At 47.5% G+C, this 12,346-nt stretch overlaps 4 protein-coding genes across 4 annotated transcripts; all 4 read left to right on the forward strand.

Moving 5' to 3' along the window:
* Positions 1 to 30: 30 nt before the first annotated feature.
* On the forward strand, positions 31 to 3,212 carry AFUA_8G01465 (Zn(II)2Cys6 transcription factor; the record flags this gene model as incomplete). Its single annotated transcript, XM_077805264.1, has 5 exons — positions 31 to 319; positions 390 to 415; positions 473 to 1,294; positions 1,348 to 2,942; positions 2,999 to 3,212. The coding sequence occupies 4 exons, from the start codon at positions 31 to 33 to the stop codon at positions 2,395 to 2,397; spliced, it is 2,187 nt and encodes a 728-aa protein (XP_077661392.1). The 3' UTR covers positions 2,398 to 2,942; positions 2,999 to 3,212.
* Positions 3,213 to 3,609: 397 nt separating this feature from the next.
* Positions 3,610 to 5,260, forward strand: AFUA_8G01470 (flavin monoamine oxidase family protein). Its single transcript, XM_741966.2, has 2 exons — positions 3,610 to 4,562; positions 4,620 to 5,260. Exons 1-2 carry the CDS (start codon positions 3,658 to 3,660, stop codon positions 5,191 to 5,193), a joined length of 1,479 nt encoding a protein of 492 aa, XP_747059.1. The 5' UTR covers positions 3,610 to 3,657; the 3' UTR covers positions 5,194 to 5,260.
* Positions 5,261 to 5,942: 682 nt separating this feature from the next.
* AFUA_8G01480 (potassium channel family protein) lies at positions 5,943 to 9,338 on the forward strand. Its single transcript, XM_077805265.1, has 4 exons — positions 5,943 to 6,135; positions 6,228 to 6,752; positions 6,807 to 6,916; positions 6,970 to 9,338. Exons 2-4 carry the CDS (start codon positions 6,705 to 6,707, stop codon positions 8,630 to 8,632), a joined length of 1,821 nt encoding a protein of 606 aa, XP_077661393.1. The 5' UTR covers positions 5,943 to 6,135; positions 6,228 to 6,704; the 3' UTR covers positions 8,633 to 9,338.
* Positions 9,339 to 9,413: 75 nt separating this feature from the next.
* Positions 9,414 to 11,805, forward strand: AFUA_8G01485 (arrestin C-terminal domain-containing protein). Its single transcript, XM_077805266.1, has 3 exons — positions 9,414 to 10,090; positions 10,164 to 11,098; positions 11,177 to 11,805. Exons 1-3 carry the CDS (start codon positions 9,835 to 9,837, stop codon positions 11,618 to 11,620), a joined length of 1,635 nt encoding a protein of 544 aa, XP_077661394.1. The 5' UTR covers positions 9,414 to 9,834; the 3' UTR covers positions 11,621 to 11,805.
* The last annotated feature ends 541 nt before the right edge of the window (positions 11,806 to 12,346 follow it).

Here is a 12,346-nt window from a genome sequence, read left to right on the forward strand (position 1 = left end):
GCTGATATTTGACTCAGTTCTCTTTAAACGATGAATGAGAATTGCCTTCCTGTCTTCCTCCTATCACCCTTACACAAGCCTCCTTCAAGGGTGTCCTTGACACCCTCCTCTCGTTGCCGCATTCCCCGTGCCAGGCCATTAAACTTTATCATTGGGGTTCGTGTGGGGACGAGCGCTAACTTTCCCCGCATTTTACAGTGTAGTTGCCTTGGTGCGGAATACTTCCACTCTTTGTATCCCAACGCTGTTGCTATCGGGTATCGACAGCTCAAGATGCCAGAAACACGAGTTATTCCATCAAATCGCAGAAAAACACGGAGTAAGTGACTGAAACGATCTCGTACGCATGGTACTGGATCACTGACTATCCCTCCCTTTATTGACAAAAGGCGGCTGTCTTCGCTGCAAGCAGAGGGTAAGTAGGGAGAACCCCTGTTCGAACTCAGTATACTAAAAGATCGGGTGAACAAAGAAAATTAAATGCGACGAGACACCTCCATACTGCAATCAGTGCACCAGACGGGGGTACGATTGCCCCGGATACTCGCGTCCGCTCAAATGGTCATCGAAGTATGAGGTGGCAAACACAGAGCTAGGATCCAAAAGCAATGCAAGACGGAAACGGCTCGATTGTTCGGACAGTGATGATAAAGTACTTCGACTCGAGGTGATGTTATCGCACAACAAAAGACAGACTGAAATGCAGCGCGATGTCTTTGCCGCTGAAGAACATACATCATATGCGGCAGGCAAGGAGCAAAGCTCAGGAGATACAGTGCAATCTCATTTACAAGAGGATGATCTAGAGCCGAACTTAGCTCTACCAATATTTTCCAATGTTGAGTTCAATGACCTCCATTTGGACGTCACGTCGTCGTTGGAGCATGAACTAGACGCGTCAACTTCAGTTACGATGCTGTGGAACGATTCATTCACACCGACTTCAATAACATTCGAGGATCGAAATACGAGTCTCTTGAGGCATTATTTCTCTGTGATATGTCACATTAATTGCGCTTTTGATTCCGAAAAGAACCCCTTTCGAGTCTGTGTCTCCGACATGATGAAGGGCTGCCCCTTGATTTACCATTGCGTTCTGTCAATGTCTGCTGCGCATTTAGCCACGCAGGTCTTAGAAGTGAGTTCAGAGGCTTTGGAGCATAGGACAAAAGCTCTATCCTGTCTGCAAGCACAGATTGCCAAGATGGGTAAGGGCAAAGGCCCTAGCGATGATTACGCCTCTTCTCTCAACTTGGGAGCGTTGTTTGGGAGCATCTTACTGGGCATGACAGATGTAAGACTCGCAAGGGCATCGTACCTATTGAACCGGAGCTAAATTTGCGTAAGGGATGGCACAATCCGTCTTGCCTAGGTCTCACCCACCTTCATGGTGCCCGCGTCCTCTTCAAACATTGGATTTCAAGTAATATGAATCTGAATGGTACGACCAGTGTGCTTTCATCACAAATGAAGAGCTTCCTGGCAGGAATCATGGCATACTGGGAAGCAGTGTCTTCCTTTCTCAAAGACCAGCCGATCTCAAGCCTTTCATATCTGGCGGGCGTCTGCCAACAGGACACAGCAGAGCGAATACAACCAAATCCCTGGACAGGGATTTCTACTCCTCTATTTATCTATCTAGCCCAGGTAGGCATCCTGGGACGGCAACTTTCAATCATCCGGAACCTGTCAGTATCGACGTTTGCATCCGGAATACAGAGCCGAGTACAAGACGATCTTCTGCAGCAGGCTCGGGAGTGCGAGCGTAAACTTTATGATTATCAAGTACCACCAGCCGAGCGAATAGAAGACACGGGCGACGATATGACGCCCATCAGTCACTTGCAAACAGTCGCAGAAATCTACCGCTTGACTGCTTTACTTGAGCTATATCGTTGCTTTCCGGGACTTTTTGGAGATTCTCCCAATGAATTGTGCGATGAGTTTCCGAGCTGTCCGAAGATGCCGCCATCTGCCAAACTTCTTCCAATTGCGACTAGCATATTGACGCTGATATCTACTCTTCCGTTGGATTCAGGAGCTCAGGTTCTTCTTCTGATACCGCTTATGGTGGCTGGCAGTACCCTCCAGCCCACCCGACCTGGTCATGCACAAACGTTTATCGAGGCCTCTTGGGCGCGACTCTGTGCAGTGATGCTCTCATTACCAGCCCAGGAATCGGTATACATGCATTGGCGGGCCTTCGTGCGCCATCGGATCAAAGCGCTCTACGGCCATATTGGGCTAGCATCTGTGCTACGCGCATTGGAAGTTGTAGAGAGAGTTTGGGCGAGGGCAGATCTTCAGGCGACGGCCAATACGTCAGCTGTGGAATCGGAGTTTATCCATTGGACTGATGTGATGGTAGATGAACGATTGGAGAGTATCTTTGGATAGAAGAAAGTGCATCCTTTTACTGATTGTGGAATACCTACCTACCTTGTCACAATACATGGGCTTTCGGTGATTTTGTGCCAATGGGGAAAGAAATCCGATGAGTGAATGCGATTGGCCCAAGATGAGATAGTAAAGGCATTGTCATACCTGGAGTGCTTTACGAGACTCGTTTTTCAGTGCACTTCGAACAATACTATAAATGACAGATGGCAACCTCACAGATTGAACACTACACTCAACCTACGGATCGATTCTATCCCGAGGACAATATAGCGTCACGATGGGTTTCCAAATCAGAAGCAAGACCGATATCTACAAGATTCCGAGCTTTGGCGGGATCCCCAATGTCTACTTTGGTCAGCTGAATAACCTTCCGTGGCTCGTACTCCTATAGCAGACGTATTGACAACCCCTAGCGGACTGCATTGGCACCGAAAGTGACAAAATCTCCAACCCAATCGTGGGTGCTTGGTTTCGCATTGAAAAGGGACCAGAGTCTACGCCCCCGAAATATGAATATGATGAAATTGGAGTCGTTATCAAGGGTATGTCAGCCTTGTACCTTCTTTCTTAGACCTACCAAGTACTCAGACGTCCGTAGGTGAAATGAACTTTCGGGATGAGTCAGGTAAAACAGCAACGGTCACGGCGGGGGATACCTTCTACTTTCCTCGAGGAAGTACAATTACTTTTTCCTCGAACAGTTATGGTATTGCTTGGAAATGTGGTAGTCGGCATTTGAGCAAATTGTAACATATGTTCCTGAGCTGCTATGTGGTCTTATCCTTTACCAATCTAGACCGGAAGGAGCAATCTATGGAGTTAGCAGATAAATTTTATTTTATTTTATTTTTTTCCTCTGTGTGTATTATCCCTCAAAGTTCAAAACTTTTCATTACTGCGGACTAGAATCACCCATCTTTTACAGAACCCATCACCATGTATTCATGCTCATCTGGACCAGATATCATGTGTCCTTTGCTAAGCCATTTGTGGTTGGTTAGGCTATGCGGAGTGGTGGATCTGGACAAAGAGTCTGATAAGGCATTATGAATGGTCATGGAGACATTAAGCTAAATTCAGTTAGAGCAAGATCATCCACCTTAACCATTTTAGGAAAAAAAGTGCGTCAATATGAAGGCTGGATACCTCCATCGATGAAGAAGCCTGGGCGTGTACATATAATGCCAGGCTCTTAAGGGAAGAAATCCGTAGATTATCGGCACGGAAGACGAACTGCGATCAAAATTATATCTCACTATGTTGTTTTCAAAGGAAGGATTCTTGTGGACTCCCGTGTCAACAAAGGAAGGCCTCCGTACCGATGCAGTGATTCAAAGCTCCGTCCATATAAGGCAGAGCTACGATGTCATTGTCATCGGGGCCGGATTTGCGGGGCTCATTGCAGCACGCGACCTCAGCCAAAAGCATCACCTCAAGGTCCTCATTGTGGAAGCCAGAGATCGAATTGGTGGTCGCACTTGGACAGCGCAAGTTCTTGGGGAAGAAATGGAGATGGGAGGAACCTGGGTACACTGGGCACAGCCCCATTTGTATGCGGAACTCCATCGGTATGGGCTGCACCGCAACCTTAAAACCTCCTCTGGCACCTATTCCCCTGAAAAGCAGTTCTTCAAGCAAGCTGGGAGGCCGGTGGAAGAGATATCCTTGAACAAAGCAGCAGAAGCACTTGAACGCGTTGCACAGATGTTCTTCACAGTTGACAGCACTGACAGCCGTGGGCTTATGCCGTATCCGCATGACCCTTTACGTGAACCGGCCAAATGGAAGCAATATGATCATTGGACGGTAAAAGACCGACTTGATCGTTTAGAGGGCCTACCTATGTGGGAAAAGCAGCTTTTTGAGTCAATTATCAGTACTTTTGGAAGTGCGCCTGGAAAGGACATTGGGTTTACGGAGGCTCTGCGCTGGTTTGCTCTAGGTGGACACAGCATGAAAGGTGTTTTCGATTTAGCTGGCACATACAAGCTTGGGAATGGGGGCATGACCTCTCTTGCTAGAGCGATTCTGGACGAGTTCCTCGGTGATATTTTGCTGAATACGGCAATCAAGGAGATCCATCAGAGCTCCCCAGGAATCAAGGTAGTGACGGCAGAAGGCCAGCAACTGAAGGCGAAGACGGTTATTTCGACAATTCCACTGTATGGCAATCTGTCCCTTTGCATAGAAACATGATTTCACTCACGATACTCTGTCAGAAATTGTCTCGGAGACGTCAATTTCGATCCGCCACTCTCTCCAGTCCGTGAAGCAGCTATCGCCCAAGGCCACATCAACAAAGGCGCGAAAATCCATTTCAAGTTAAAGTCCACTGAAGCAGGATGGTTCGTTACGACCGACCCTTCAGGGGATTCATCCTATGTCTTTGGCTTCTCCGATCACAATGGCACAAACAGCGCTTGCCAATCCGGCACGTGGTGCATCGGGTTCGGCTATAATGGCCATCTGACAGACAAGAACGATCACCGGCACATTATCAAGAAATTCCAGAATGATCTCCGTTTCAGTGCAGATATCGAGGCCTACGCTACTCACGATTGGATGAATGACCCATATGCCAAGGGTGCATGGGCTTGTTGGGGACCGAGCTGTGCCTCGATGTACTTAGAGGAGCTTCAAAGAGCTCACGGCCGAGTGATTTTTGCAAGTGCTGATTGGGCAAATGGATGGCGGGGGTTTATAGATGGAGCGATTGAGCGTGGTCAATGTGCTGTGCAGGAGGTGGTCAAGATGCTCAAGGAAGAATATGGCACAGCCCAGCCACATTTATGATGGTGAAAACGCAAAGATACGGAGGATGGGCTGCACAGGTCTCATGTGCACCTTTGACATAGCCTTGCCCCTATTTCTATATATGAGCGTATTGGTGTAGTCAAGATTATAACAATGCCAGACACTAGTTGACTTTCTCCATTCTGATGTCCCTTTTCAGCGCAGAGACTTACAGAACTACCATGCCATGGAGCTTGGTAGCTATGCCAAGAGGACAAAACGCGTTCAGTGGCTCCCTTTATTCTGATTAACATCATGCTGCTTCGCAAACCAAAAGTCTCCACCCCGTCACTCCGGTTTGTGTTTTTAACTAGCAGGTAACATTTCCCTTAAGAGGAATTCCAAAGACTTTTGATTTTCAAGCATTAGAGTGCTTTAGAATATACCGAACTTCGAAGAAAGCCGTCCCGATGGCCCCGGCTACTACATCCCGCCATGTACTGTCATTATCCAAGGAAAAGGGATATACTAAAGATGCACTGTTTACCAAGAATGTCATGAAAACCTTATTCACATCAAGTAATGGTACTTCACCCCCACCAACAGAGCAATCAACCATTATAAACTAAAGTATTGAGTAAGTACAGCTTGAATGCAGCCATTTCAGTACCTAGGAGAGGGGAGTGGTTCTTCCATTATGTGAGAACGAATGGATGACTTGATTCTGACTATCTTGCTAGCTAAGAGAGAGAGAGGAAGATATTTTACGTGAGCCATCGAGGCGAGATGTCTAGGCACTAAGCCTTTTCGGGAGACGTAGGCGAGAGAGTGGTATTCACACATTAAAATACAGACATTGTCTTATTCAAAAGATACCTAATAACAATGGATTGTCAGGCCATATGGTTCTCAACACGGTGCTGAGAACTTTCCCTTTACGGACAATGTTACATATTCGCTGACTCACAGCCAACAGTGGAGTATACTGAGGCTGATCCCTGAGTAAGTGGGTAAAGTGTTCTCTCCAGTATCTTTACGCTCAAGACTGTCAGATCCTCCATACATAACACCGCTGACATCAGGATTTCTCAAAGGGTCCATGCATCTTCCATCGTTGGTCCGCATGTAAGGAAGGTTTAGTGGCGGGCGGTTTGATCATCGTGAAGGTTTGTGGAGTCTGCTGATCTCCTGTAGTGCGCCCCGCAGCGTAGTCGTGTACATGAAAAAGTCCATGAAAAAGAATTTTTTCTTTTTCAAATGCTAGTGGTGTGACCGTTTTTCTCTGTCACGTCAAATACGGGTAATATCCTTGCTCGAGCTGGTATGGGTAAGGTAGATGTCGCATTTTTAAGGTTTTCTATTGTCAGCTTCCAGATTCACGTTAGTCTGCTTCTGCGTACTGCGTTCTCACCATCTTCTATATTATTATATGCATTAGGGCTATACGCAATATATCAAGTAAAACACACATCCCTGAGTCCCCAGTGCAGGCCATGCGGTACGCAATGTTGCATAGCATGATGCACCAAGCAACGGGGTAACAATAAAGCCAAGATCTTATTCACGACAAGATGGCCACACGCTGGTGGCTTGCGTCGGCAAGCTTCCCTGTGGTTTCGGTACTTTCCCTAGAATTCCCGGTTTAAAACAAGATCTGACGGACGAGGCCCTAGGGGGTCCTATGTGCATTAGCCATAATGTTCAATATATGCGCTGTATCCCAAGGATGGCGGGAGGTAATATACCCCGACGGAAGCGTAAGCATCATGGTTCAGCCGGCATGGTACGACATGCACTCCGTCTTCTGCATCCAAATGAGTCACTAATCAGAATCAGGGCCGTCGCACTCAAGGCTGTGTCGCTGGCATTCGCCGTTGTCGCTTACCTCATACTCCTGCTTACAATGGTATCCAAACATGATCCGGTGAAGGGATTCATCGTGACAGTCCTGTGCTGGTGCTCCTCTGCGGCAACCCTACTTGCTGTCATCGGTGTTATAGCTAGGGAATATGCAGAAGTGAACCCTCAACAGACATTACGGTATACGCAAAACTACTTCTATGGCACATTTGCTGCAGGGCTCTATATACTGGTTGCTGTGTTGCTGGCAATCCACACATGCAGCGTCCGCTCGGTGCATCTGACCCACGACGAAAGGCGAACAGCCCGCTCGGTGCATCTGACCCACGACGAAAGGCGAACAGTCGAATGTACGAGCATTATCCTGCGAGTGGGGGCTTTCTCTGTCTTTCTGCTCGCGGGGGCTGCTGTCTACGCGACTATTGAGGGTTGGACGTTTATGGACGCATTATACTGGGCAGACTACACACTTTTGACAATCGGCATCGGAAATATCGCCCCAAAGACTCACCTTGGACGAAGCTTGTTATTTCCTTATGTCTCTGCGGGAATCTTGAACACCGGTCTGGTTATCACGTCAATAACATCATTTACCGAGAATATTCGAGAACTAAGCATCAGATTCAAGATGGAGGAAGTTCACAGCGGCATTCAAGGGCGCCGACCGGTCGACAAGTGTTCTAGCAACAGTCACAGTGACAGGGAGAAGCAAGCACGGGAAACGCCAGCTGGATCTCCGTATCCAAACAAGGATGACCTTATAAAGCTGCAGCGCATCAAGCGTGACTTCTATAGAAGGCATCGATGGATGACTTTGATTTTCTCGGGAGTCGCATTGTTCTTCCTCTGGCTAGTCAGTGCTGCCATCTTCCGTCGCTCAGAGAGAAGCCAGAAATGGACTTATTTCCAGGCCCTCTATTTCACATACATCTCTCTGACAACCATCGGTTACGGAGATCTATACCCCACCAGCAATTTTGGAAAAACATTTTTCGTGTTCTGGTCCCTTCTGGCTGTCCCTGTGTTGACTAATCTTATTGCTGCCATGGGGCAATTGGGTTTTGAGAAGTTGACTTATTTGTTGCGCTATCTTTGGAGACTAACATCTCCAAGACTGGGCAGGATGAATCTCGATTCTCAGAGAGGGGGAACGAGAAATAAATCAGTCCAAGGCCCAAACCTGGTTATTGCCAGCAATAGTCATTCCCCAAACCTCACAAATGCCGGACAACTATCCAACAATATACCAGGCAGCTCAGCATATGAAAAGAACGGAGGTGGTGCATCACTCATCCAAGCCGCTCAGCGCTCCCTTTTGCTCGGCGTGGAAATTGGCAAGCTCATATCTACCCTTCAAGGTTCAGCTACCACCCAGATTGATCTGGGGAGTGAGTGGGATAGGATCCTTCCACTGCTGAATCCGGAGGACGATGGGTATGGCTTGTTGGAAACTACTTCACCTACAACCATATGCAGCCGTGGAGGAACTGTCCTGGAGATTCTAGACTCTGACATGCCAGCAACAGACAAGAACAAAGAAATTCTGTGGATGCTAAAGTTCTTGACGGAGAAGGTGTGCTCTAACTTACAAGAAGGCTTGCAGACAGAGGAAAGTAAAAGATTAGGCGCATTATCTTAAGGCAGGGATATGGGTTGGATGTGTCAAGACACCTAATACACGCCCTGTTTCAATTAGCCAATATTGTCTCCGACATTCGGGCTGCTTCTGGACACAATCATACTAGAAAATTGAGCCAAGGTCTGCCCTGTGATAACGGCTGGTAGCTTCCCCTCCCCAAAAAGCCAACTGGTATATCGGAAAATGGCAGCATTAGTCAGTCGACCAAAAATGTTATCAGCAACAGTCAGACCTTTAGCTCCAGCCATGGATTGCATGAATCATGAAACTTCAACTGAATCCTAATATAGGATGACTACAAAATGCCTTGGTAGTGGATCTTAGAGCAGTCATCTATTGCTACATTGAGAATAGTGCGCCAAAAGTTCATGAGATCACGACGACAGCGCAATATGAAAATCAACCTGCTTTCCATTGAGTGTTGTTTCCAGCAATGGTATTCAGTATCAAACAGTCAAACAAATATGAAGCTAAGACTAAGCTAAATAAAAAGTCCACGTATGGTTATCGAAAATCCTATGAAGGTTGGAGCTGTCAGAGGTACTGTTGAAACTTTCCGTACAACACTTCCAGAGTTGGACTCCAGCGACACCTCCATGGAGAGACACCGTGACACCGTGATAGTTGACTGTTGTCACTACTCACTATAGTCACGAGACACAAACAGACCGCCTAGCCTTTAGCTGTGCCACTCCGAAAACGATGAGTAAGTGGCGTATTCTCGGGAACCTAAATGTTGAGCGTCTTAACGTCACGTTCTCACCTGAAGCAAGCATTGTCTAAGCCATCAGGGCAATGATTCTTTGGCTGGGTTCTGTGGAGTGCGGTGACAAGTCAGCCACGTTGAATGAACCGTGGCCAGCAGCGACTATCGGGTGATCCAGCGAGGCCTATGGGTACTATCGGGGACCATATCCATGGAGACATAACCTAACCGAGCTGCAAGAGAAAGTATAGTGACTGCTTCCTCCGATCCGCCGAAGCTCATTTGGGTCGTATGCTTGTCTCTGTCCCGCCGTGTAGTCAAGCTATGAGGCATGGCGGATGATTTCTCGCTCATCAGCATCCGTGATTTGATAATACATTAGAACTCCTGCTACATGCATCTGGCTCGAAGCTCATGAACCGCCTTTCTCGTCTGGTATATTTAGTAAACGTTCTCTGTTATCCTCGTTCAGAAGTGAGCTTTTAAAGGAAATATAATGGAGACATTACTTCTCCCAGACATCGCCTGCCACTCCGGAAAGCAGGCTGTTGGCCAACGAAGAGGAATTCAGCTCAGTTTGGAACTAATCGAACCTGTGGTATTTTTGCAAGGGCACAGCATTGCTAGCTGTGCTTGTAAAGACAAGGCAGCCGTTGTTCGCGGGTCACTACATATGAAAGTCACTGAGCCGGTCAAAATCAAACGGATCTGCGTCTATTTTCGAGGGCTGTCTATATTAGAGTTATCGGGAGGTATGTCATCAAGTCATCTTGCCTTAGGATTGAAGGTCGCTCCCTTTTCAATATGCTAATTTTCCTGACCCAGTGGAGCTTGTGGGGAATAGGGATCTGATCACGTCGGGTATCACCTACTTCGACCGCGGGCAGACAACACAATCAGGCAATGTCTATGGAGCAGATATATGTCACATACTGGACCGATCTGGCATAGATACAGATAAAGGCCAACACAGAAGAACCGCAGAGAAAGCGTCTTCGAGAGACCGATCCCTTCCTAAGTATGATACTGGCGCCTTACAGCAGGCTGGACTCTCGGGAGGAGTCACCAAGAGTGCTCTATTTCCCGCTGCTGATTATCTGTATAACTTTGAATTCCTCCTGCAAAACTCCCTCCCGGAGACCATCGATACGGAACTAATATCCACCCGGTACTACCTGGAAGCTCAGATTGAACCGTCTGGACTATTTGCCTCGAAGGTGCTTTGTCAGGTTGATGTCCCGGTCATTCGACTGCCAGCAGAAAACTCACTGGAGCTGACTGAGCCGATTATGTTTGCCCGGAAATGGCATGAGCAGCTCGCCTACGATGTTTGCATCTTCGGAAAATGTTTTCCTCTTGGCTCACAGATACCAATAAGGGTGAAATTGACCCCCTTGGTCAAGCTACAATGTCACCGGCTCAGGGTATACGTGTCCGAGCACGTACAGCATTATGCAAAGGGCCAAATAGCTCGGTTCCTGCAGCTGCCCACGAAGAAAGTGCTTCTGTTTGAAAAGCAGCCTGGCCTTGCAAGTTACACCTCCTACCCAGGTAGCACCATGCGAATTATGACAGACGAGGGCACAGGAACACCTCCCGGCATCCAAAGCATGAGTCTGCTAGGGGAAGAATTCAAGACCTCAGAGATCAACTTAGAGGTCCAGTTACCTCGATGCCGGGAAATGAAAACCAAAGGAAAACACCAATGGATTCACTTCAGCACCAAGGGCGGTAGTTCTGAGGTGAGTCATTGGATCCAGGTAAGGAAGATCAAAATCCCGTAATGCGGTGGCAATCACGCTTTCAATTCCAGACCTTGGATGCTGACTTACACCCAGATTGTCTTGTGTCTGTCGATAAAAGACCAAGACGGTATGGGCTCAAGCAAACCTCGTCTTGTAGAGTTGACCCTCGAGTCACCCTTCACTATCCTGTCGTGCAAGGCCACACCGGCAAATATATACGTTCCGCCATATGAGGTAAAAGGGGATATCGGAGCGACTGCGTCTTGTGAAGGTCAATGTGGTTGTGGCCAAAGTCCCCAGTCAATATCGCTAACCTCAAGGCACGAAGCAGAAGCACCGCAGACCGAAGCGAGGGAAAATTCAACGTCCCTTAAAGTACAACTCCCTAAAGATATTACCCATCCCCTCAGATTTGATAGTACCTCCAATGACATTAAGCAACCCGCCCGAGCCCATTTACCTAATTGGGGCCTTGCTTCCGAGGAAGTTCATCGGCGATCGGATTCGTATAGAAGCAGGCAATGGTATGGCGGATAGCTTTTCTCGTATCCTCGACTTGCCGATATTTGAATATCATTTCCAACGCATGACCCCCTTGGTCCAGTAGGGCGCGTTTACCCTTCCTAAGAGTAATCCCTTGTTAGATTTTTTTGTCGCAAGTCCCTGCTTGTTCTCATGAAACCGCCATTCCTAGATAGATAATGAATATACCCTTGTTAGATAATACAACTGCTGCCAGTACTATCCGCTGAATCTACATCATCATCTGCAAGGTCCATCTAAACGTCCGTGAAATTTCAATCCTTGCTGAGGTATTCGATTAGGTAGTCTGTGGATTTGACTTAGTCCAGCCAACATCATATTTTCCAGCTGGATCCCCTAGGCGTTCAGAAATCAATACTAAAGCGTGTTCACGGTCATCAGACCACCTCCAAACGCGGTAGAGTGATACATCAGACAGTTGGGGGTGCTCATTAGCATGGGACGCAAACCGCGCTCTTTCTATGGCCCCAAGTCATGATGAAATCATGGATGTCGTCTCGTTGGAGTAACGGAGACTGGAAGCGCTAACCTGCTGTAGTCGTTTTGCATATTGGCCTTGCGTTGGTGACAATGTCAAGCCCGTTCTTTCACTATTACCCTGGCTTCACGTGGCTTCACTGACCTACAACCAGCCACTTTTGCTCTAAATTTTCCCTTACATCAGCTACAGCTGCTTGCAATCAGCTATTGCTCACACGATAAGATAACGATTGTCTCAAG

This window comes from Aspergillus fumigatus, chromosome 8 (assembly GCF_000002655.1).
Source record: "Aspergillus fumigatus Af293 chromosome 8, whole genome shotgun sequence".
NCBI lineage: Eukaryota > Fungi > Ascomycota > Eurotiomycetes > Eurotiales > Aspergillaceae > Aspergillus > Aspergillus fumigatus.